Consider the following 26779-nt stretch of genomic DNA (forward strand, 5'->3'; position numbering starts at 1 on the left):
GAAAGCATCTTCAACAAATGGTGCTGGCAGAATTGGAGACTGGCATGTAGAAAAATGCGGATCGATCCATGTTTATCGCCATGCACAAAACTTAAGTCCAAATGGATCAAAGACCTCAACATAAATCCAGCCACACTGAACCTCTTAGAAGAGAAAGTGGGTGGTACCCTTGAAAGAATTGGTACAGGAGACAGCTTCCTGAACATAACACCAGTAGCACAGACAGTGAGATCAACAATTAATAAATGGGACCTACTGAAACTGAGAAGCTTCTGTAAGGCAAAGGACACAGTCAGCAAGACAAAAAGGCAGCCCACAGAATGGGAAAAAATATTCACTAATCCCACATCTGACAGAGGGTTGATCTCCAAAATTTACAAAGAACTCAAGAAGCAAGTCTCCAAAACAGCAAAGGACCCAATTAAGAAGTGGGCTGCAGAACTAAATAGAGAGTTTTCAATAGAGGAGTCTAAAATGGCTGAGAGGCACTTGAGAAAGTGCTCAACATCCTTAGCCATCCGGGAAATGCAAATCAAAGCAACTCTGAGATACCATCTCACTCCTGTCAGAATGGCTAAAATCAAAAACACCAATGACAATTTATGCTGGAGAGGATGTGGTGAAAGGGGGACACTCCTCCATTGCTGGTGGGAGTGCCAACTGGTTCAGCCACTTTGGAAAGCAGTATGGAGATTCCTCAGAAAAATGGGAATAAACCTACCACAAGACCCAGCAACTGCACTCTTAGGCATATATCCAAAAGATGCCCATTCATATAACAAAGATGTCTGTTCCACTATGTTCATAGCAGCTTTATTTGTAATAGCCAGAACTTGGAAGCAACCTAGATGTCCCTCACCCGAAGAATGGATAGAGAAAATGTGGTACATCTACACAATGGAGTACTATTCAGCAGAAAAAAAATAATGGAATCATGAGATTCGCAGGCAAATGGATGACACTAGAAGAAACCATCCTGAGTGAGGTAACCCAGTCACAAAAAGAGAAACATGGCATGTACTCTCTCATATATGGATTTTAGACATAGATCTGGGGAGTGCCAGCCTACAATCCTATTGCCAGAGAGTCTGGGAAACAGAAACTTCATTTACTGGCTGGTTAAGTACTGAGCTGAACTCAAGAAAGCCAGTATCAGAGAGGGAGGACTGATGATCAAAGGGATTAAGACTGGGCTGGTTGAACCCCCAGAAACAGCTGACCAGACAAAGGTTAACTCTTGAATCCCAGGCATCAGCCTGGGAATCCAGCATGGGACTGATCAAGACCCCCTGAATCTGGGTGTCAGTAAGGAGGCCTAGGTAATCTATTGAGCCTTGGACAGCAGATCAGTACCCATCCCAAGTATACACACGGTCTCTGGACTCCCATAGAACAATGTGAGGTGCACTCTCACCCTGAACTCTTGGGGAAGGGTCTAGGCCCTGCCCTATATGAAATGACAGACTATGGACACCCCCATGGAGGGCCTCACCCTCCCTGGGGGAATGAGGGGATAACGGGGGGGGGGGGGATGGGGGGATGGGGGGAGGGCACGGGAGGAGGGGAGGGAAAGGGAGAGGGACCTCGTACTGACTTGTGAAGCAACCTTGTTTCTTATCTAAATTTAAAATGGAAAATAAAAAAAATATTAATAAAAAAAAAAGAAACCACAGAATGTTCCCTCTCAGCACTGACCAATGAAAATAATTGGTACACAGGTATTTCATGCCAAAATATGACTTTGAGAAATGCTCCTAATTGTTCCCAAATGTCAACCAATCAGGAACCAACCCATACCTATTGATGTAATCCTGTGAATTTTGTCTTTAAAACCTAGCAGTAGACAGGGAACTTTGCTCTGTCAGGCGGGGCCCCTGTCATGGTTGCATGAACAATTAAAACTTTGCTTTGGCAGTTTGTTGGGTCTGTCTTCCTGATGGTCTCTGGGGTTCTTTGCAACTTGGGCACAACAATTACTATTATTTTAGCTGCCTATTTGTTTTCTAATGAGAGGGGAAAAAGAGGGTGTGGATTTGGGTGGCTGGAGAAGTGGGGAGGATTTGGGAGGGATTGGGGGACAGGAAACTAATCAGAACATATTGTTTATACATAAAAAACAATTTTCTAGATAAAAACCAGAATTTAAAAAGAAGCATTTAAAAAATACACGAACTGTCCTTTAATGTGATCAAAAGATGTCAGGCAGCCCTTAGGGCTGCATGTAAACTGAGGCAGGACCTGGGACTGCACTTCCAAGCCGAGGGTTTCCTAAGGCTCCAGAACGCTGTTGGACTTGTCCTCCTGCCTCTACCCACCACCAATTCAATTTATACTTTTAAAACTTTACCCTGGAGCAGGAGAAATGGTCTGTCCTGCAAGAAGCCGCCTAATTGGTTAGCCAGTGTTTTCAGGTTCAAAGGAAACTCCAAAAGGCAGTCCAAATTTCCAGAAATGACTTTAACTTGGACTATAGGAGGATTTCTGGCAGTTCGATAAAAGCCAGCATTCCTCAGAAACTTGTGAAACTGGTTCCCACTACCAATTGGAGTCATTTCCCTTACCTCTGGCCAAAGGGACAAATGGCTACCCGTAGTTGCAGATGAAAGCCCGGGCAAGCCTCCAGGCTCCCTCCATATCACAGGAACCTGTTACAGATTCCAATGTCCATGCCAGCATCTTAGCCCTTCTCAACTCCTCTGCCTAAACTCTCTCCAGCTCTTGCCTCCCCCACCCCAGGCCAGCTGCTCATCCTTCTTATACCCGGGCTATTTTCACTATTCTCTGCTCTTGCTACCCTCACTGCTCTTCCTAGTCTCTACCCCTGCTCTCCTCTCCTCTGTCCCAGACAGCCCTGGCCATGTCCAGTCTGCTGGCTACGCTCAGTCTACTTCCTTCTCTCTCTGATCTGGATTCTCCTAGAGGCCTCTGGATAGTCCCTCTCATACCTACAAACAAACAAACAAACAAACACATCCCTTTAGCCATACTACAGAGCTGTCATGTTAGCAATTTCTTTACTGTACCTCCCTTGTGTACATGCATGGTCAGCCCTGAAATCTTACACATACGGGTAACACTAAACAGACTGAGAAGGTGGTTTTATATGTTTATGAATATATATGTAACAACAACAAAGGAAGAGAGGCCATGGGTTTGAGAGGGAGAAAGGGGCGGGCATGTGGTAAAAGACCCCCAGAGTGGGGAGACCCTTACTCAAGTCTCAGGATAAGCCTATGCCCCAATAATTCAAGAGAGACCGTTCTTGCTGCAAGCACTCGAGGTTTATTCGGGGAACCAGTGAACTGGGGCCGAGCTCATGACCCTTGCAGGGGCAGAGGAGTTCGACCCCTAGTAGCTGCAGTGGGGGGGGGGGCGGGGTTCAAAGGGAAAAACCGAATCGGAGAGTTAGGCAAACATCATAAAGGATGAGAAGTTAAATGACAGCTTATGTCTTAACAGGAAGGTTATCTCAAGCAAGCATTCTTTGGACATTGTACAGTTAAACATTGAGCAAGAATGTGGTGAGCTAGTTCCTGGATCAGGGAGGGTTATCTTTTAAGTTTATCTTGAGGTCTCTGGTTTCTCAGGAGAGGGCAGAAGGGCAAGTCACTCTATGATGGGCTAGTCACTAGGGGTCTAAAAATGTTGAATTGGGATCTCTCAGCAGGAGGGGTTGGCAGGAGGAAAGGGAGAGATGATGTGATTATCTCTTCATTTCAATAAATGAATAAATCTTTAAAAGAAAAATGCAGTAACTTCAAATCAATATAAATAAATGTTTTTAAAAAGCCAATAAAACTGATTCCTTGTTTAGTAATTTTGGTAGGTTATCAGAATTCCTCAGGAACCAAACTCTTGGGTGCTAGGTATAGATCTGAGCAGCCTTCAACTGAGAGTCAAGTTCGTCTCTCCTTTTCCGGAGATGTTCTTTGTCCCAGGGTTTAAAAGTGACTTTCTCATATTTTATGAATAAGAAAGGAAAGCAGAGAGGCTCTTAGAATCCGTTTGTTTGCCTGTGTGCTTTAATTCCTAATCTTCACTGTTTATTTGGCTTTGTCTCAGCACAGAGCTGTGGCCACCCCTGGAATTCAACCTCTGGGCAAGGTCCTTCCCGGCTGCCCCTGCACCACACGGCTCAGCTCACCCCAGAGACAAGAGCTGGGAAGCCCCGTGAACCTGGGCATTTCTTCTACACAGTCATTCTCTTCTGTGCGGATTCCTCAAGCAAACAATATGGAGCCTCAGAGGCAGAATTTGAAGCCGGCCACACGATTGTCGTTGAGAAGATACCACATTTCTGAGGAGTATGGCTTTCTTCTTTGTAGTCCTCTGGTAAGGGTCATCGTGTCCCAGCTGGCACAATGTCTCAATTTTACTTCATGGGGGGTTGTTATAAGGGTCAGTGTAATACAAAGTCACCAGTCAGAGGAAGATGCTGGCAATGCGGCCCTGTGATTCCCAGTAAACTGCAGCGGTGGCTGCTGCTAGGGAACAGCACAAACAGCGTTGTTTCCCTGATGCTTCCTTAAGTATATGTGAAGCCTGGTCAGAAGCAAGGGTGCAGTCAGAGAGAAGGGACTCCCCCGGGCATGGTGCACGGACAAGTAGGGCCCTGTACGAACAGCAGAGGGCTGCCGGTATGCATTGTACCACAGGCGTAACACCGAATAGCGGAATTGCACTTCCATAGATCCACTCAGCTTTGGAACTCTTACCATGCATCCCATAGACTCCTACGCAGCTAATGTGTTTAGCTCTGTGTTGGTACAAATTGTTTTATCTCATTTACTGGTGGCACCAGAGACAATGGGAGACCCTTTGGTGTTTTCAGAGCTGATCAAAAGATAAGATGGTATCGGGAACTTCTGAGATGAGGAAGGAACATTGGAAAACAAGCAGTCTCAATTTTCAACCCTCCTGCCTATGCTCCTCTTACCAACCACTCTGTAGCAAGCCTGCTCCCATTAAATGCAGTCTGAGCTTGGAGGATGTGTCCAGCAAAGTGCTGTCGGCCAAGCCACGCCTTTGGCAACCTTTAGAAACTGTCCATAAGTAATAAAGGATGCTCGATGATAAGTCTAGGGATCCGAGGCAGCAACCATTGTAATTGCTTATCAGCACCAACACCCTGCCTCCACCTAGTTCCTCTCTTACTTTTGAATAAAAAATATCAGCAACTCAAATACCGATTGCAATGAGACTTGGTTTGCTCTGATTTGAAACGGTGTACCCTATGTAGCCTAGGCTGGCCACTTTCCTCCGTTTCCTCAACTCTGGGATCGTTGATGAGCTACCATACTTGATCTTCTGCTGTTACCTGAGGGATCAAACTGACGGGGAGACTTAAGTTCTCCACAGAAAGCTGTCAGCTGTGACATCAATCCCACATCTACAGGTGGGAACCGGGTGGGTAGTGGTGATGGAGGGGTAGATCTCACAACCTGAATTAAGCCATGCCTTCCTGCAGCTCTCTTTGGAACAAAGCTCCAAAGCAGCCTGTACTCTGACATGGCTGCCTTCAACTTACAGCTCCTGGCTCCTCCTCTCCCTCCTCCCTCCCCTCTCCCTTCCCCTCCCTCCCCCTCCCTCCCCTCTCCCTCTCCCTCCCTCCCTCCTCCCTCCCTCCTTCCCTCTTTCTCTCTCCCTCCTCCCTCCCCCTCCCTCCCTCCTCCCTCCCTCCTTCCCTCTCTCTCTCTCTCTCTCTCTCTCTCTCTCTCTCTCTCTCTCTCTCTCTCTCTCTCTCTCAGGCAGGAGAATCACAAGCTCCAGGCCAGCCTGGACTACATAGCTAAACTCTGTGACCCTATCTCAAAACAGAAACAACACCAAAAGCTCAAGCAACCAAAGTACCAGAAAGCACACTCCACTGTGTGTGCAAGACTTCGTTCCCAGGAGAGGAAGGGCTGCAGAGACACGCCCTTGGCATCACTAAGCATGTGGTCCTAGTTTGGAGAGATAACACTGCCTCAGGGAAACACCAGTTCAGGGTTTTCTGTTGCTTTCCTCTTTATAAATATTGGGACCAGAAAAGACACAATAGCAAGTCCTCCTCCCACTGTGGCTTGGGGAACAGATGCCCCTTAGGAGAAATTCCCAGTCTTGCTCACACAGAAAAGAAAAATCCCTGCTTTTACCACGTAACTCACTTATATCCCAGTGCTTTCAGTATGAGTCTTTGTTTCTGTTTTAATTTTCTTTCATTCATGTGAGGGTTTTAAATGTCTTTTCTGGTAAAGGAGGAGGAAGGAACTATGATTAGAATCAAGCCCTAGCTGACCCAAAGGGCAAGACAGACTCAGATCAGCTGCACTGGACAAATACTGTCACAACACATTGATCACTGGTTGGGCAAGAGTAGTGGGTGTGACCCAGCCCACTGCTCCAGGGTATAGTCAAGACCTGTTCTTCTCAGGCCGAGGTCTAGTGAGAGGAGGGCTGCCCTTTATGCATGTCTTCCAGGTGGTCCTGACAATAAATCCCTACCAGAAAGTCTCACTGAAGAAACCACAGTTGGCTAATGAATGACAAGTAAGGTACTCTGGCTTTGAGGAGGTAGACTGACTAAGTTTTACATATGCTAACATGGTGTTTCTAGAAACCCAAAACTTCTAATTTCCAGTGTCCCTGTAGAGAATTGCTCCTCACATCTGTAAAAATACCACTAGAATTCTTTGATAAGACATCTGTCCTCTTTGTACTCTGCTCTCAGGGAGAAGAGCAAAATATCTGTGCAAAGACCGTAAGGAAATCAATCCGCATGAGATGAGTCCCCGGGAGGAGGCAGCAAAAGTCTGGGCTGCAGTAGAGCTCATACCAGCAATGCCAGGCTCTGGAAATTGCTCTAACAGCCTTCATAAACACAATGTGACTGCTATCTGAGACATTTCCTTACACAGCACTAAGGGCTGGGTGGTTTGGAACAGTGGTTCCTGAGTGGTGTGTTGAAGCCATTAGGAGAGTTTTAACAAACAACCCGAATGTTGAGTCCCACCCTGTTTATGCAGACTCTAGAATCGTGGAGCCGGAGCAGTGGATGCCTGACTGAGAGAAGGACAAGCTAGCCAAGCCAGCTATGAAGGTGCCCCTGGCCAACAAAACCTCCTAGAAGGGCTGGAACGTATTTTTAAGTGCAAAAATAAAGGGAAGTAGATAAACTGATATGACCGCTCCAAGGCATGGCTAAGGGGAAGATTTGTATTGTAGATATGAGACAGAGAACAGCCAGAGGCATTGGGTAGAGAGTGAATGTGGCCAGCAGACTGGACATGGCTAGGGCTGAGTGGAGAGAGGGAGGGGAGAACAGCAGGGGGCAGAGAGTAAGGAAAGAATAGTGAGAGGAGCAGAGCAGAGCTGGAGTAGGGGGAATGCAGCAAGAATAGCAGGGTCCCGGGGAGAATGAGTCACTGGGGGAGAGGAGCAGTGAGCAGGAGGGGGAGCTAGGGTCCGGTAGCGGGTGAGAAGGGTTAGGATGCAAGCTTGGACTTTGAAATGTGTAACAGGTTCTTTGTGATACTGTAAACAGAGGCTTTTCTGTCCCATCCGGTCCCACAGCCTCCTTTAGGATAATCACTCCGAGGCTTAATATTAATTACAAACCATTTGGTCCATTGCTCAGGCTTATTACTAGCTAGCTCTTACAACTTAAAGCAATCCATTTCTATTAATCTATTTTTTGCCACGCGGCTTTGGGGAGTTACCTGTTGGAACATCTCGTTGCTCCTGGCTTGATGGCATCTGCCCCCAACTCTGCCCTTCTTCTTCCGGTGACTCTGCTTGGGTTTCCCACCTGACTCTACCTGCCTTGCTATAGGTCAAAGTGGCTTCTTTATTAGCCAATGGTAATGAAACATAATCACAGCACACAGAAGGGTTATGCCACAGTATGACACGGAAGGGGCCTGCTGCCACAGGTAGCCATTTGTTCCTTCTTCCAGAGGTAAGGGAAAATGACTCCATCTGGTAGAAGGGAACCAGTTTTACAAGTTCCTGAGGAATGATGGTTTTTATCTAACCACCAGAAATTCTTCTGTAAACTAGGTTGAGATCATTTCTGGACATTTGGACTGCCTTTTGGAGTCTGGGGTTTCCTTTGGACTTGACAGTGAGGAGACATTGTACATGCTCCACTGGGGTAGACAGAGGGACCGGCAGGAATGGCCATACTCCAGGAAAACAAATGTGCACCTTCTTCTTCAGAAGGAATTCTAAGCACTCAGTTGATGCACTGGGCCACAGCTGGTTAGAAGAAAGGGCAGAAAATTGATTGCCATAGAAGGCTGTACTTTTTCAGACAAGACAGAAAGGAAGAATTCTAACACCCCTGGAAACGCAAGGTCATCACGGATTGCCCCCTGGGGCACATCTGACTAGGCAGATTGGGGATATGAAACACAGTGAATATCCATAGTAGACATAGAGACAAAGATTGCATAATGGTTAACATTGGTCAAGATTGGAAAGTGCACATGGAAATAAAAGAGAATGTAATGACTAAAAGTATGGGTTTTTTTTTCTGCCAGGGTTAAAGAATCAAAAAGATTGGGAAGACCATGGGGAATCAGGCAGTCAGTCCTGAATGAAAAAACAAGGAGAAGGAAAGGAAGGAAGGAAGGAAGGAAGGAAGGGAGGAAGGAAGGGAGGAAGGAAGGAAGGAAGGAAGGAAGGAAGGAAGGAAGGAAGGAAGGGGAAGAAATATAAGAAAAAGGACATGATTGGCTCTAGGTTTCAGCACCAGATGGATTGAAAAAAGAACTAATAAGGAAGGCCATGCCTGCTCATAGGCATGGGGGAGGAGAAAGCTTATTGTAGAGAAAAGGGAGAACACAGGTAGAGGCAGAGACATATAGGAGAGTCCAGAGTAGACAGGGTCCTGAGCCATGTGAGGAGAGGGGGAGGGGAAGGGAGGGGAAATGCAGGGAAACCAGGTGCATCAGCCAGAAGCCCAAGAGGAAGAACTGGTAACCAAAATGGCTGAATTACACAGGAAAGGGAATGTAGAGAAAGGCAGCCCAACTCCTGGGCTGGAGAATTTAGGGTAGGGGTGGGGTATGCCAGCTAGGAGGGCCCTTTGACAGGTAGGGACTGAGGGATGCTGGCAGAAGCAGGTAGCCAGGTCTACTTTGATATGTTAATTAGGCACCTCAGCTGTTTGACCCCGGTTTGAAACCTAACAATATTAAGCTTTCTTATAATATATAAAATATCATGACAACAAGATCACATGGTCCTAGGCCTGGGACCAACTTTCCTTCCTTTTGCGATTGACCTTACCGACACTACAGTACTGTTAGGCATCTGGAAACAGCCATTGGCAATCATTCCCAGAACAGTTGGTTGCCTCCAGCCCATTCCATTTTTTTCCACCCTTGCTCAGCTATAAAATGCTCTGGGTACTATCACAGTGACTCACTAAGAGGGCGTTCTAGTTCTTTTTATTATTATTATTATTTCTGTGACAAAACACCAACCAAGAGCAACTTTGGGAGGAAAGGGTTTATTTGGGTTACAAGCTTCTGTCACAACAGATCACTGAGGGACATCAGGTCAGGGGCTCAAGCAGGGCTCTGGATACAAGAACCAAAGCAGAACTTGAAAGAGTGCTGCTCATTGGCTTATTCTCATGTTCAGCTATCCTGTTATCCCTTCCAGGACCACCTGCCTAGGGGGTGGCACCGCCCACAGTGGGTAGACCTTCCCACATCAATTACTAACAAGGTAATACCCCATAGATTTGCCTACCGGTCGCTCTGATAGGGGCAATCCCTCGGTAGGTTTCCCTCTGACTTGTGCCAAATTGGCAAAAACTAGCCAGCACAGATGGTGGGCATGGTAGCAAATACATTTAATCCCAGCACTCAGGAGACAAAGGCAGGTAGGTCTTTGTGAGTTTAAGGCCAGCCTGGTCTCCAGAGTGAGTTCCAGGCCAGCCAGGGCTACATAGTAAAACCCTGTCTCAAAAAATTTAATAATAATAATAATAAATAAAGAACTAAATTAAGAAAACATAACACCGTGGTTATGGATAAAATGCTTTATAAGACATTTGATTGTGTGTTGGCCTGGCAAACATGTCAGCATCTTTTCTTAAAACAATAACACTCATGGGCTCCTTGAATTAAGTCCACTGTCTTGGTTACTCAATACTAACGATCTAAATATATTCTTGGCACACATTACATATTGTATGCAGAACTTTGTAAAGGTTTTTTAAAATTTACTTTGAAAGATAAATAAACATAAGCCAGGACATTTATTGCTATAATGAAAGAAATGTGAGACTGTGTGTCATTGTGTGCACCTGAAATCCCAGCAGTCTGGGGGCTAAGGCAAGAGCCTGTGCATGTCTCCAAAACCAAAACTGAAAGAGAAGGAAGGGTGAAGAGAGAGCGAGAGGCTAAAGGCTTTATCATCTCTGCTCACTTCTGGTTCTTTCCGTGTTTTGGAATGGAAGACAAGAAGCTCTTGCATTTTCCTTTTCCTTGGCACCAACTCTCTTTAACTCACATTCCTTCCCTCTCCTGTGTTCATTCTGGACAAATACTGGAAGGTTCCTGTGAACTTTGCATTAGAAGAGGTTTGGCATGGCCACCAAACCCATGTACCACACAGGGAGAGGTAACCTCTCCTAGCCTTAGCCTCCTGTTCAGTTACTTTTACTGTTGCTATGATAAAACATCCTGAGAAAAAGAATGGAATGGAGAAAGGTTTCATTTGGTTCACAGTTCAAGAGTACAGTTCATTATGAGGGGAAGTCACGGCTGGATGAGCTTGGGGCATCTGGCCATGTTGCATCCACAGCAAAGAAACAAAGAGAGATGAAGGCTAGCTCTTAGTTAGCTTTCTCCATTTGATAGAGTCCAGGATCCCAGCTGTGGAATGGTGACATCCACAGTTAAGGCAAGTCTTCACCTCAGTTAATCTAGATAACCTCTCACAAGTGTGTCCGAAGCTTCTCTTCCCAGTGATCCCAGAGTCTGCCAAACTGACAATCAATATATACTGCTTTACTTTCTGTGTTTCATTGTGGGAATCATGGAGTAGGAGTCCCATGACACAAACACAGATGGATTAAAGGTAAGCATCAGTAGGAAGATTAGAAATCCTATAAATAAATGGCTTTGGGAAGAGAGAAATCTTCCAAGCATTATTTCAGACCAGGAAAATAAATGAAATATAGGTATGTTTGACTATTCCATTAGGAATAGCTATTTAAATAGACACAAAATGCAACCACTTGCTGGAGTGGCAGTGCAGGGTTGTAATTACAGGCTAGGAGGCTAAGGCAGGGGAATTCCTCTGAATGTATCCCCCAGTTTGGATGCATATTGGGTTTCAGTCTAGCCAGGACGACACAGTGAAATTTTGTTTCAAAACAAAAGAAAGAAAAAAGAAATCCAATGACTAAAAGCTTGTGCAAAGAGTTTTGAACTTGCAGATAACTAAAAATTTAAATCTAGAATAGTAACAAATTGATAATGATCTGGGTGCTGCATAGGTTATATAACATACTAGGGAAACCGCAAAGCAAACTGGAACCTTCCACGTGTTGTCATCCGGATGGGAGGTTAAGAGCGGGGTTGCTCTTATTGTCCACTTTAGAGAACTTATGCTTTTTAATGCCAGGTTAGCAGTTTTGACCCAAAAGACCATATGCTTTTCTCCTCTAGGAACTGGGAAGCCACTAACAAAGCGGAATATCAACTGCGTGGCAAAGACTTTTATTCTTTGCAAAGAATGGGAGACGTGGGAGGTAAACCCACAAGTTAACTTTGTGATCTGTTATTGCTCCAGGCAAAGGATCAAAGAGGTTGCAGGGGAGACAGGCTAAAAACTGGGAGGCACTTTCAAGTAATTCAAATATTTTCTGAGACTAGATGGAAAATTCCCGGGAATTCCATCAGCAACCAACATCTCGTTTTCATTTCTTTTTAAAAATTCACTTATTTATTTGAGAGAGAGAGAGAGACAGAGACAGAGACAGAGACAGAGAGACAGAGACAGGGGCAGGGGCACGGACACGGACACGGACAGAGAGAGACACAGATCTCACACAGAATGAATGTAGAAGCCACAGTGGGCTTCTGGAGGTTCGTAGATAACTGTCTCAGGAACTGGTTCTCTCCTGCCACCTTGTGGGGTCTGGGATGAACTCAGGTCTTTGGGTCTACCTGTGGGGGCATCTGTCTATCCTTCTTTTTCTATCTTGTATGGTTCTTTCTGGTCATTCCCCTAGCAACTGTTAACTGTATGGTACCAAAGTGTCATGGGGGCATTCGATGTAGAACTTATTATAATGAAGTTAGAGGTGTTTAGTAGTCACTCTGGCCCTTTATCTGAGACCCAGCTAGTTTTGACCAACCTACCTGAAGAGCCACCTCTGGCTTGCAGCTATCTTGTTAGAAAAGGGAAACCAAATTAGAAATGGGCGGAAGTCATGTAGGGCAGCTAGGTAGTACAGATACTTCTCTCCCGCCCTCTGCTCGCAAAGCATTCTTCCTTTTCTGTTTATTTATTTGGCTTTTTAATCAATTATTTATTTTTTGCTGTTGTTATATATGCTCTTTAATGAGCTACCACTTCCCATCATGCCCAGTTTCACATAGGTGTTAGGTCTGAGTCAGGGGCTAACCAGACCACATTCTATGTCATCTTACAGGTACTAGCAGGCCCCACCATCGGGAATTTATAGGTCTGTGACAAGCTTCCAGGGCCCCATGGACTTCAGAAAATGTCAAATTCCAAAGGCCCAAAGCTATGTTCCTCTCTCCCCCTTAGTTGTTTCTTGGCTCCCTGATGCTACATGGAGATGTAAAACAGACTGTCTGAATTTGTAAGACGAATTCTCTAGTCAACTAGACTTGGTGTCTAAGAACTTAGAGGCCTCAGACCTCAGACATCAAAGGTCTAATGCACTTCCCTGGGGTGGGGTGGGAGGGGGGTTGTTATTGACTTAGTTAACTAAATGAATGCAACTGGTATGTTACGAACTGGTATGCTGACATCCAAGAAGATGCCTGCTGCCTAGTGAGAATCTTGCCTTCTGCTATTGTCTCCAACACTGCAACGAAGAGTAACTAATACAATTCTATGCTTTTTTCAGTCTCTAACGGAAAGGCCAGAGGACAGAATGCATTTTAAATGAGTTGTGCTGTATGAGCCTAGCAACGCCTCCCACTTAAATAGGTTGTTTTAAAAAAAAAAAACCTTTCAAACATGTCTTCCCCATCTGGATTACTTGCAAGGCTTGGTCCCTGACAATGGTTGTCAAACTCAGGCTGTGTCAGCATTAACTGGCAGGCTGCTGTCTTCAGGGCTCCACCAGAGTGTTGGCTTCAGTATGTCTGGGGTGAGAGCCAAGAGTCCGTGGGTTGAATCTGACAACACTTGGATGACTCTGTGGTTGTGTTTTTAAGTTTTACAGGAGTCCAAACATGAGGCATTGGAAATGAAGAGGGACAACATTCCTCTGGTATCTAATGGGAAAAAATAGACTGCCACCTAGAGTCTCAATATTAAGAAATAAACTATTTAAGATTCCTCACATCAACGAGGAAGGTAGAATCCATTCAGACTTAATTTAACTCTGAGTGGAGGATTCCTTATTTAGGTACCAAAGAAGGAAAGGTACAGGTGATAGTTAACCACAGGTTTTCTTCAATCCTGCCCACTCTAGGGGCATCTGAGTCTTTGTGACTTCACATGTGTGGGTTTTCTATTTCCAATTAAACAGGAGATATGCTACTCTGTTCTAAAATGTACGGATCACACCAGTGAGGTGAAATAAGTTGCCAGTTTACAGATACAGCAGCATAAATCTATCTATCTATCTATCTATCTATCTATCTATCTATCTTCTATCTCTATCATTGATCTGTCTACCATCTATCTATCTATCATATGTCTTATCAATCACCTATCTACCTATCAATGTATCTATCATCATTTATCTAATATCTATCTATCCATATATCATCTAATTATCATCTATTACCTACTAACTATAAATCTTATCTATATCTCATAATCTATCTCTCTATCATCTATCATACATCTATTTATCATATGTCTATCTTCTGTCTCTCTGTCATCTATTTAGCTATCAGTCTCCATTTAGCCTCTCTCTGTCTCCTCTCTAGTGCTAAGGATGAGCGTCAAGGCTCATAGTAGTAGGCAGTTGCTCTACCCCTGAGCAATAGGCCGGCCTCTGCTTCTGTTCTTGCTGCCCTTCTCTTGATGCCAAATGTGTATCAGTTTCAACTTAGCTCTCTTCCAGTTCTGCCCCTGTAGCTGTCTCCTGGAGAATATGACACCATTAATGACTCTGTCTCCCAGGAGTAGGCAGGCCATGAGGCTAATGGCTGAGTCTGATGCAAGTCTTACCAGGCAACACCTCCTCTAAGGAGCTACAGCCACCCTTCCTGATGGAGTTTGAGTCAAGGCTTCCAGTTTGGAATTACTTCAGAGTCAAAGAAAGAAAAGAAATGACTAATTGAAGTTCAAACATTTCAGAGTTTATGGCAAGATGTTGGAAATACTGGGGTTGCAAGTTAACCAGGAGTTTGAACCCAGGATCCCTGGGGATCCAAGTGTTCATGGAAAGAGCTCCCACCCCCACCCCAAGTCATATGTAAGTCTCTTGTTGATCTCTACTTCTCCACGTGTGTACTGCCAAACTTCCTGGCTTCTCAGTGTCCCTTCATGTTGTTACAGTGCCCAGAGTCAGCTCCTTCTCCTCTCCCGCATTCTTAATGTAATGCAAACCCCTCTCTAGTCTCATCACCTTGATCAACTTCATGCCAAGGAGCTAAAAAACTGGGTCCTTAGCAAGCCAAGCCTCCAGCTCCTGATTCTACTTCTACCAGGATCCATCTCCCTCCTTCTTCATCCCTCCAGGATACCTCTCCCTCTTCATCATCCCTCCAGGATACCTCTCCATCTTCGTCATCCCTCCAGGATACCTCTCCCTCTTCATCATCCCTCCAGGGTACCTCTCCTTCCTTCATCATCCCTCCAGGATACCTCTCCCTCTATCTTCATCCCTCCAGGATACATTTCTCTCCATCATCATTCCTCAAGGATACCTCTCCCTTCTTCATCATCCCTCCAGGATACATCTCCCTCCATCATCATCCCTCCAGGGTACCTCTCCCTCTATCATCATCCCTCCAGGGTACCTCTCCCTCCATCATCATCCGTCCAGGGTACCTCTCCCTCTATCATCATCCCTCCAGGGTACCTCTCCCTCCATCATCATCCCTCAAGGATACCTCTCCCTCCATCATCATTCCTCCTGGGTACCTCTCCCTCCATCATCATCCCTCCAGGGTAACTCTCCCCCCATCATCATCCCTCCAGGTTCCTTCTCCCCTTCTTCATGCCCTGCTGCCCTTGAGCACGCCCTTTCCATTGCTCCTCTTACAGCAGCAGACTATAAACTGCTTTCTGTACTTATTTTAGAAGACCTCCGTGAAAGCAGGTTCCCTTTCACTAATGTATCTCCTAAAAAGTGCATCCAAATATTCTCAGGATTCCCTAGCACAGGAGCATTTGAACCCAACTTCCAAGATCCTAATCTCAACAACAACAACATCAACAAAAAGTAGAGAAACTAGCATGCACTTCCTTGTGTTGCTGCGTGGCCAAGGGGTAGCCTTACACTTAACTCTATATTGATGCCTTTCATCTCTTGATTATTGCCTTTCATAAAATTCTCTTAAGTTTTGACTTCCATGAGGTCTTTCTCTGTGGTTCACTGGAATTCTAGAACTTTCTTTTTTTATCTGTGCTGATGGAGTCAATTACTGCACCTGCATACTCTGGTTTCCCTTTTTAGTGACTTTCCTTCTGAACCTCACACTTCTTGGTACATAGCTTCACTTTCTTCAGGTGTGTAAGCTCAACCCACTGAGAACTGGCTTTTGCTTACTCTGCCTTCTACTTGCATTTCCCACTTGTGTTCTCCCCCATCACACAGTCACTCGAGTCATACGCACGGCTGTAGTCTTCATTCCATTTCTCCGTAACTCAGAGTGATTTGGGATAGCCTGTTCACTGGAGAGCCACGAGGCTCCATCCAGGTTTGGCAAACATTTTCTGAAAGGTCAAATAAGCTTCCTTTGCACAGCATGTAGCTTTTCAATGCAATCTCCCAGCTCTAGTGCTCACATGCAAAAGCTGCCATAGACAGATGGGGATGGATGGATTCTGTGAATGCATTCCAGTTCAAACTGATTCACAGAAATAGATGCTCAAGTCTGTAATTCTAGCTGTGCTTCAGACTGAAGCAGGAGGATCAGAAGGTCAATGGCTGCCTGGACAACTCACAGAGACTGTCATCAAAGTAAAAGATGAAACTATATACTTGGAGGCTTATGTCTACAACCCAGTACTTGGGAGGCAGAGGCAAGGGATCGTAAGTTCAAGGTCAGCCTGGGCTACCTAGGAAAACTCTGTCTCAAAAGACTAAAACTACATAAAGAAAAATGAAGAAAAGAAGTCACTTTTAGATTTCAAAACCAGGCCCCATTCTTATGTGTCTGTGACTATTCCCTTTTCATTCCCACAGTAGGTGAAGAATTAACCACTTCCCTTCTCCCCAAGTGCATGCACTCAACAGTGAGAAGCATGTGGTTTTACATCAGGACCCATTTGCCTGCACTTCCTCTTCCCTTGCCATACAATATGAGCACAAGCTCTGCATTCTAGTCATCTGCATGTCGGTGTGACCAGTCTAGCCTAAGCCAAGGCTTGTAGGGAGTTCCATTCGCACCCTGGGCTGACTTGAATTAACCTTGAAGAGTATTCCAAAGCTGCTTTCCAAAGAGATCTAGAATACTGACTCTCTCTATTTGAAATGCAGAAAGAACTTCCTGATCAGTACAGGCCTTGGATGGAGATTGCCAACAAGCTTCCTCACTTAATTGAGAGCCACCAGCTCCGGGCCCATGTGCACAAGGTACATTGTTTTGTTCTCTTCGCACCACTGCTCCCCCCACCTTCCATCTTCATAGCCCTTTCCTTCCTAGCTTCGTGGGAGCTTGACAGTTGGCCTAGCGATGGCCACCAAGACTGTCATCAAATCTGTCTTCCCGAGCTCCCACAGAACAACACACCTGCAGCATGTCAAGTCCTCAATAAGGGTTTGTGTAAAAAAAAGATTATAGGTGAGAATTGAAAATAAAGTAAGGGAAAATGAGGAAGACATGCTTGCCTCAGGGTGCATGGTGGGTGATCTGTTACCTCTAAGTGGGTTACTTCGATCTTATTATGTCAAATACTAGTTGACTCAAAGGTCTTTCTGATTTATAGACTCGGGGTCAGTCATGGTTCTGGAGAAATAAGGAAATCCATCGACATCACATTAAGATTTGCACCCATGTCAGTATATGAGGCACATTTGTGACAGAGTGAGAAAGTACAGGAGGTGATGACTTCTTGGTCCTAGGAAAACTGGAGCCACCCCGCCTCCAGAAGGTATACTAAGAAAATTGGTTTTGATTCAGGGATTTCATAGTAAGCATGAGAGCGCCTCACACTCTCACTTCCTTCTTTGAGGAATGGAGGAAGTCCTCATCTCATAGCTGTGAGCATTAATGGCCTTTGTAAGGACCGTTTGGAAGTTCCGGCCGCATAACAGCAATCCACTATCTGAATATGACTTCCCATTCTCATCTCCATCTGTCAGAAGTGAGCCACAGGATTTCAGAGACACAAGAAGGCACCCCACCTTTCAGGACCTTCTTTGCTGATGTTTAATGTCTAATCATGAATTGATTTAAAAATATTCATTGAGTGGCCCTCATAAGATATCCAGAAATCAGGACAGGCAGCTGGCCCCAGTAACACCTTAGATAACCACCTCCCCCAAAACCCCCATTGAGGCTGAAGATTGAAACTGACCCATGTAAGAAAGTGCAGCCCAAAGAGTTATTTTATTTTTGCATGAAACACATGGAAAAAACCTGCCAGAGAAGGGGTCACAGGCTTGTACATACTGTTGACACACCGCACTAACAAAAACATCAACGGGAAAACATAAGATGGAGAACAATATAAGAATTAGTGTTGACCCCTCAAAGGGAACGCCTCACGCTTCTTTCTCTAGCTGAAGTCTAGAACCCACAAACATGTTGGATGTGCATCGGAGGCGAAGTTGAGGTATAAGTTGGCAGAGGGCCTCCCGTTGTGGGGAAACCCACCACCCACGCACCAATGCTCTGTCTCCACCCTCGCTCTTTTATGCTGGTTCACGAGTTGCTAGGCAGGATGCAGTGGAACAAACAGTTAGGACGGTTCAGTGTAATGAGCAAGGTAACGGCATCCGTGGAGATGTCAAATGTGCATTGCTTTGCTGCAGCTAGTCCATTTGTATGAACAGGTCTTTCAGAAGGAGTCACTCAAAAAAAAAAGTAAATACATGAGGCCGTCTGCTGTAGACATTTTAATAGCAATAGCAAATAAAAGATAGAAGATGAGACGATAAAAGATGAAGACCCTGGTTCTCCATTAATAATTATGTCTGTTCAATAAATGGAAATGTATAGCTTTTAAGTGGCCACATAGGCATGTGTATGCGTCTCTCTGCCACTCTATACATCTTTGTTGTATAGTTTCCTGAGCAACAGAAAGATTATGATTTACATATATATATATATAATTATTGAGCATCTACTTCATGTGAATGTGCACTTATCATTTATAGATATGTAAATGATAGAAATAGAGACATACATTTTTACCTTTTGAGAGGGTCTTAGCACGTAGCCCAGGCTGGCTTCAAATTTGAGGTCTTCTTGTCTCAGCCTCCAGAATGCTGGAACTGTAGGTATGTCACCGTATAGACTCACATTCCATTCTGTATAAAAAAACTGATGTCCTGTCTTATGCATATTCATCTTGGTAGGCTTTGAATCAATAAGTTCAAGAAGTGTTATGCACAAGTACCTAATGTATGTCAGAAATACGCATCGTGTTAGTGGTGAAGTCAGCATGGTGGCATGGCTGGTTTGAAAAGCCCATGGATATTTCCTGAGTTCTGAGAAAAGAATATTGAGATTAAATTTGCCAGGTTAAATACATAATCAAATAGTGTCCTATAATATTTAGTTAAATGCACAATCCAATAATGTCCTTAGGATTCAGTGTACTCACAAATATCAGTGTTATATTTTCCACTCAATAGAAATAATTTGCAGCTCAAAAATGTGATTAACACATGAGCTCAGACTGTGGGCCAGCACACTAAATTGCTAATGCTGGTTCTATCCTATATGTGGTATGTGAGCCAAAGGCCATTTTCCAATTTTAAAGTACTTGTACATACTTGGTATGCATAGATATATATGTCCCTGACCCTTTACAGCCAATTTCAATTACTTTCTAAGTTTAATAGGTGCTTTTGAAAGAGACATCATTGTTTCTTATGGAGAGTCCAACTGGACAGTGAGAGCTGTAAATAAGGCAAGTGAATGGTAGTCTTTCTTCAACGTCAGGTTTGCACCAGCAAACCAACGTGGAGCTAAAGAATTAGCCTTTCCAACAAGCAAATTCTAGGAAAAGAAGTCATGAGAATAAACGTGTGTGTGTGTGTGTGTGTGTGTGTGTGTGTGTGTGTGAAGTGACCTCTGGTTTCTCCCCCCACAAAATATGCAAACGCGAAAATGTCACAACAAAACCATTTCTTTGTGCTTTAAACAAAACTGAAACGAGAGTAGAGCTGAACTTGAAAGAGAAAATGAACTATGGAAAATTCCAGAATGTGTGGCCACTGCTTTCATTCAGCCCGGGAGGATAAGGGGCGTTTGGGTGTTCTTCCTAATCACCTGTGACTGTTTGTAAAGGCAAAGTGATCACGAAGATACCGTGTCCTCTTTGGTCCCTATGACTGATTTTCGAGTCATATGTGTGTTTAGAAGGCGAGGCCAGCAACCCTGGCATGCTCAGAAAACATGGACCTTGTTCCTTTTGTACCTAGGTGTCCTTCCTGTAGGCAGCCTTCTTCAACACCTGAGATGTGGCCGAGGAAAAAGGGAGAAGACAGAATAGATATTCAAGTGTCTGAAAGACTTCTACAGCGATTACATGTCAAAGTATATTTTATGCATTGACTCGACAAAGCACATTATGTCAAAACTAATTTTACTTCTTTGTTGCTTTGAAAAACCGTGGCTGCTGGGGAATTTCAAGCAAAACCTGTGACTCATCATTCAAGTGCGCATGGCTGTGGTCAGCCCGCAGAACCGCCGCATTCCTTCCCGATTCTGTGACCGTAGCAAATGCCCCAAAGGACAGTTTTGTCCTTTGGCTCTTGCATGGGGGGCTTCAGCGTTATACTTCAGACCCTCTCTATTAAATTAAATGTCTTATAGAGAGTACCATGTAACTACTGTCATCATCGGCTGCGCCACCACAGCCGCAGGCAGACCCTGCCCCCTAGTGGCGGGAGGAGGAAGGGCTCTGTGTCCCCATCTGCCCGCACGGTCCAGTCCACCCCTGGGAAGCCAGTGTCCCCAGCGAGCTTCAAGTGGCGCCTGCCCTCTGAGGGCGCCTGTGGAGCAAAGGGAGAGAAGCCAAAGTGATGAGCTATGAGCCGATGGCAACCGGGCAGGACGGGGAAGCTGGTGTGACCCGACTGCGACCTGACGCCACTTTGCAGGGTGACCTTTCCGTGTCACCAGAAGCTGTGGTTTCCCACAGGACAAGGTGGGGGTGGAGCTGGTGGAAAGCCCCGCCATCTCATATGCCTGGGCTGTGGGTGATTTACTAGCGCCCCGAGCAAGCCTTATACCCAGCTGAGCCTTGGTTTTGTAGAGAGTTTACATCCCTAACCCCCCGTGATTTTACTCTTTTCATAGCCCTTACAAGGTTAAACGAGTCAAGAAGGTGGGCTCCAGCAGAAATGTCGGGGCCAGGAAGGGGCGGGGCTCTTATCTCAACCTTGATGCTTACTCTGCGACCCCTCAATGCAACAGATGGAGACCAGGGCCTGGCCCAAACTGGGCACAGCCTGGGTGCTGGACCCAGGACGAGGCACCTCCCCACCCCGTGTCACTCTAAGAGCTGTGCTAAGTGGGCGTGCACGAAGACACTTAGATGTCTGTTGAAAGCCAAACAGCATCCTGGTATCAGCGGCACCTTCAAGCCACGGGGACCCCAGTCTTAGCCCCCCATCCCCCTTTAGTTTTTAAGCTGCTGATCTTATCATCTCTTCAGTAGATGCCCCTCCTGGACTGCAGGTTCCTAAAGAGTCACCGTGAGCAACGCCTGGCACACCTGGTGCTGGCCGCCATCACCATGGGATTCGTCTGGCAAGAAGGGGAGACCCAACCGCAAAAGGTGAGGGGCAAGGACAGGCCTATCAGGTGATCCTGGGGTCCCTGCACCAAGAATCAAGTCGCCAGCCCCAGGTTCCACTGCCCAGTCTCCAAAAAACCAGAAGAAGACCAGGAAAGGATTGGGACTGGTTTTTTTTCTTGCCTGCAGAGCTGATTTTCTTTTAAACTAACGGCCAGTTCTGAAGTTCTCAGTACTCCTATTCCAATAATGTGCGACAGCTTCCTTAGATCTGGGAACTCATGAAACACCCCCGAAGAATTTTATATTTCTATAAACATCGGTTATCTTGATTTTCATAATCTCTCTGTTGGGCGGACACCTGGGGAGCTGTCCCAAGTTCAAGGTCAACAGTGGGAAGGCCAGAGTATCGGATTCTACTGAAGTAGCTGGCTTTCCCCCAGTGACACATAGAGATGCAGGCACTTCCCTTTCCCCTTAATACTGCCTTTCTGCCCAGCATGCTGTTAATTTATCAACCCTTTATCTAACTCTGTGTGACTTCCAAGTTTCACTCTGTACCTCAGAGCATGAAACCCTTGTTCTTAACCCATGAAGGAAACTAACATTGTAAATTATGAAAAGTAGCACATGACAGAAAGATGACATGAGACAGGGTTCAAACAGAGGGTTTTTTTTTTTATTAGGGAAAGGGATCATAAAAAGGGGAAAGGGGAGGGGGGAGACCGGCCTCTAGAGACAGGAAAAGCAGGAGAGAGGAGAGAGGAAAGAGGGAGAGAGGGAGAAAAAGAGAGAGAACAGAACAGAGAGAGGGAGAGAAAGAGAGAGGAGGATGGGAGGTGGACAGGGCCCTTTTAAAGGGAAGATAGTGAATGTGCACAGGTGGTGCTCTTAGTGGCTGCAAATGAGGGCGTGTCCTGTCAGAACCCTAAGGTCAGGCCAGTACAGATGCCTGAATCCTAACAAATATACCTTTCATTTTCTTCCTTTTTAAAAAAATCTTTTAGCTCTTTTATCTCTTTTTTTCTTTCTTTCTCTCTTTCTTTCTTCCTTTCTTTCATCAAGGTCTTACAGAGTGCCCAAAACAGACGAGGACTTGCTCTCCAGCCCAAGCTGTTTTCAAATTCATGATCTTGCCTCCAGCTTCCAAGTTCTGGGATTACGGGCATGGGCCGCCCTGTCCAGTTATGAATTCCTCCTTCTTGCTATGCTTGCTGAGAGTGCTGGGATGGAATCCAGGGTCTGTGCGTGCTGGGTTAATACTTCACCATTCAACAGGATCTCCAGCTATTTCCTCTTCCCTCTTCCTAAGTTTCCCTTTCCCAGAAATCAAGGTCTTGCTTATCCCAGAACTGGCCAGTTGCACGAGAAGGCTGAGCTATGCTTGCCAGGTCACCCCATCTCTTGTCCCACATGTAAACACTCGAGACTGGGAAGAAAGGACAGCATGGTGCTCTTTCAGATTCCAATGCCATGGCATATTGTATCTCATGTTTGAAACTCAAGCGTCTAATGTCCAATGTTGGAAAGTTTAAAACCTAGGCCAGTGACAACATCTTAATGAGTTCCCTTGCTGTATGCACCCTAAACCACTCTCCTGAATTATGAGGAGGGCGATGTCTAGCCCCTGAGGCCACCCCTCTATCTTGTAAGTCTTCCCTGACCTCCAGCTACCTTCCACAGAAGCTTGCCACAGAGTCCCACACTCTGCAGTGGTTCCCTACCTGAAACACACTTCTGTCCCCAACTCTGAGGAAGAGGAATGGCAGGTACAGGTCTTCTTTAAACTGTTTTCAGTCCTAGGCTGGGGAGATGCTCAGTGGGCAAATCACTTCCAAGCAGGCCTGACACTGGAGCTAAGGTCCCCAGAACACACAAGGAAGCTGGCATAGGCGGCAGTGAACAAGAGGTCACTGTGTCTCAAGCAAGGCGGAAGGTGAGGGTCGGCACTTAAGTTGTCCACTGACTTCCACACACTCAGCTTGGCATGAAGGTGCCTACAGTTCATCTCTCTGTCCATGTCTATCTCACACACACTGTCCTCTGTCTTTAGCTACGTACATATACATCTCTATTTCCATTTCTGTATTATGTACATCTAAGCCTGGTATATGTATATGTATATAATTTATAATCTATCATCTCTCTAGAGAGCAATTTACACTTAGTCCTCAGTTTCCACTAAACATTTTGGTAACACTCTACTCTGTACAGTTCTCAGAGGTTCTGTGTATTGTGTGTACAGCATGTTCCATTTCTGACTTCTGCACCTCTTGCAAATGTGTTCTCATACACAGTATTCCCACTGGGTCTCTCCCAGGAGGCGTGTGTAGTGTGCAGGTGGGGACCACTCTGGGAACTCAAGCTTGGTCTCCAGGTCACTTATCACAGGCAACCATGGTGGTTTCCTTGGCCAATAGAATATACTAATTGCCTGGATTCCTGTCCTAAAGGTGCTGCCCAGAACTCTTGCCATTCCTTTTGTTGAAGTCTCCAGGAAGTTGGGGCTCCCTGCTATCCTGGTCCACTCTGATCTGGTGCTGACAAACTGGACCAAGAGGAACCCAGAAGGGTAAGGAGGGAAAGGGTTCTTCAGATATCAACGGGATGAGAGTCTGGAATGGGAGGACTCGGAACTTCAACTGTACACACACACACTCTCTCTCTCTCTCTCTCTCTCTCTCTCTCTCTCTCTCTCTCTCTCTCTCTCTCTGTGTGTGTGTGTGTTTCTCTCTGTCTCTGTCTCTCTGTCTCTCTCTTTCTCTCTGTCTCTCTCTCTCTGTCTCTCTCTGTCTGTCTGTCTCTGTGTGTGTGTCTCTCTCTGTCTCTCTCTGTCTCTATGTCTCTGTCTCTCTCTGTGTCTCTCCCTCTCTGTGTGTGTGTGTCTTTCTCTCTGTCTCTCTCTCTTCCTCTCTCTCTCTCTCTCCCTCTCTCTCTGTCTCTCTCTCCCTCTCCCCCTCTCTCTCTCTGTCTCTGTGTGTGTCTCTCTCTGTCTCTCTCTGTCTCTATGTCTCTGTCTCTCTCTGTGTGTCTCTCCCTCTCTCTCTCTGTGTCTTTCTCTCTCTCTCCCTCTCTCTCTCCCTCTCTCTCTCTGTCTCTCTCTCCCCCCCTCTCTCTCTGTGTGTCTCTCCCTCTCTCTCTCTCCCTCTCTCTCTCTCTCTCTCTCTCTCTCTGTGTCTCTCTCCCTCTCTCTCTCTGTCTCTCTCTCCCTCTCTCTCTCTCTCTGGAGCTTGTGGTTATTTTATAGTGAGCTGTATGTTCACATTCACCCTTTGCTTTACTGTCCCAATGAGAGAGAATACACACATTTAAACCGACGACATCTCTTCTTTGTGACCTCTAGGCACCTTGGCCTCAGACACTTTTTCTTGTTGCTTCCGCTTCGCACCTGGATTTCTGAGTTTCAGCCTCCTGCATAATCACACTGTGCTGTTTCTTCTCAGCACGTGGTATCTCCCCCCTTCTGCCCTCCATTCAAGTGAGGTTAGGACTGGGTGTCGGGAATCGGGGAGTGATGGATATGGTTAGGAATGAATGACTCTAGGTATGCGGGGCTCTGATGTATGCCATAATTCTTCCTAGCTGACGCCATTTCACAGTTGAGCCGGGCATAGAAGCATGTGTCTACTGACTTTTAAAACAAACAATGGATCCATGGAAACTTCATTTTCAGAGCCAAATTTGTTGCAGGTTGTAGACACAAGGCAGTATTTGCTTTTGTGATAAATTAAAACCGCAAAGGACAAGTTGAGGCTGGATATAAAGAGACTTTCCTTGGCATGATGACTGTAGGTAGCCATGGCTTGATCTTTGACCAGTTAATATAGTCATAAAAAACTGCTATGCACTGAAAGCTTTTGAATCCAGCTTAGAATTGGGATGGGTGAGATAATAAACATGTGTGCATGGATTATTGTGATGACGGCATTGTGTTGACTAAGCTGGGTTTATGATTCAAGGGAAAAGGAGAAAGGAAGTTTAGAGGGGAATGCGTATGTTCTGGGACAAGAGAGTGAAAAACAACCACGGGAAGTTAGTGTCCCAGCAAGTGAGGTGCAATCTCCGGGCTTCCCGGTCATTCTCTTGGGTGAACGCACTCCTGGCATCTTTTAAGATGCCCACGCAGAGCTTAGTGCTTTGCAGAAATGAGAGAAATAGAAGTGAGACACTCCCAAAGCAACCCAGTGTTGAGACAAAGCAGCACGTGATGAATCAAAGAGGAACACAAACAGTGTCCTTAGGATTTCAGGAGAGCAGCGGGGAAAGCCACCGAGAGAGCAGATGCCGTCTAAGGCAAGTTGTAGCAGGTGGGTAGGCTTACAGTAACGAAGACGGGGCTTGGGGTGAGTGACAGCTTAAAGAGCAGCAAGAACGAATGCCTGCACAGACACAGGGCATGGGCACTGTGAGTTGCGATCTGGTTCTCACTGTCACAGTGGCTCATTATCCAATCACAACCCGTGCTGTTCTAGGCGTGTGCTGATGTATATGTATGCTTAGGCATTGAAGATGAGTTTGTGAGCCTGGATACCAGGGACCCCAAGAATTATTTCTGGTTACCAACTGAGTTGTTTTTTTTTTCTTTTTTGTCTTTGTCATTGCCAATCACTGAAACGTGACCAGACCATGGGAAATCAGGTAAGATGCCCTTTTAGAACCACTGTAAACTTTATTGATTTTTGATAAAACAAGAGGAGAGGCGTGTCAAGTTCTGTGGATAGCACAGCATCAACTATCTAAGAACTCATGAAAATGCCAAGAAACGTGCCCCAAACTCAATAGTCCCAGCATCACCTCTGAGGGAGGCAACCTTGTAGGCGTGAGGTGATTCATTCTTTTCGTAACCACGTGTCCCTGTCTGTCTACAATAAGAAGTGCAGTGTAAGAAGGCAATGGGCTGTGACCCTGTGACGGAGCCTAACAGTCTCAGAGGGCTTCTCGTCACTGTACAACATCTGCGAAAGGCCAGGGGCAGGCAGACAGCAGTGGCAGGAGAGTCACCTTGAAATCCCTCGTCATCTGGTAGACTGGGGTCCTTGCGGGTAGGACTGGTCTACAGTCAAAGGCCCCAGCTCCCCTGGGGAGCAAAGTTGGCAGGGAAGCCATTGTTGTATCCGGTACACATGCCCCTCATCTCTGCAAAGGGTACAGGAGGGAGGTGGAGGCATCATTCCCCCAGCTAACACACCTCTGCTGGGCCAATGGCCCCGCCTGACTCCATCTGCTGTGCCGTTGTGAGATTTGAGTCTTGGTTTTGCTTATTGCTGGAGATGAAGCAGACGCATAGGGCTACTTATTTGGGTTTTGTAGATCAGATCAGATTTGAATCAGATGGGATGGTGTCAGGTTGATTAGAAATGACCCCTCCTGACAGTCTTCCAGCCCCAGCTCTGTGACGGCATTTCCTTCTAGGCTGGGACTCTAGCCAGATATGGACACACACCTGTAGTCTTCACACCTGGCAGGCAGAGGTGGGAGGATTGTGAGA

The 26779-nt window shown here is 45.7% G+C and overlaps 1 protein-coding gene across 1 annotated transcript in view; it reads left to right on the top strand.

Moving 5' to 3' along the window:
* The first annotated feature begins 4150 nt into the window (after positions 1-4150).
* Ido2 (indoleamine 2,3-dioxygenase 2) overlaps positions 4151-26779 on the top strand; it is a 36341-nt gene continuing 13712 nt past the window's right edge. The window contains exons 1-5 of the mRNA XM_005066487.4: positions 4151-4332; positions 16859-16954; positions 21214-21333; positions 23745-23863; positions 25915-25929. Coding sequence (XP_005066544.1) covers positions 4234-4332; positions 16859-16954; positions 21214-21333; positions 23745-23863; positions 25915-25929 — 449 coding nt within the window. The 5' untranslated portion in view covers positions 4151-4233. The remainder of the gene's footprint in view (positions 4333-16858; positions 16955-21213; positions 21334-23744; positions 23864-25914; positions 25930-26779) is intronic.

This window comes from Mesocricetus auratus, unplaced genomic scaffold, assembly GCF_017639785.1.
Source record: "Mesocricetus auratus isolate SY011 unplaced genomic scaffold, BCM_Maur_2.0 Super-Scaffold_100026, whole genome shotgun sequence".
Classification (NCBI taxonomy): Eukaryota; Metazoa; Chordata; class Mammalia; order Rodentia; family Cricetidae; genus Mesocricetus; species Mesocricetus auratus.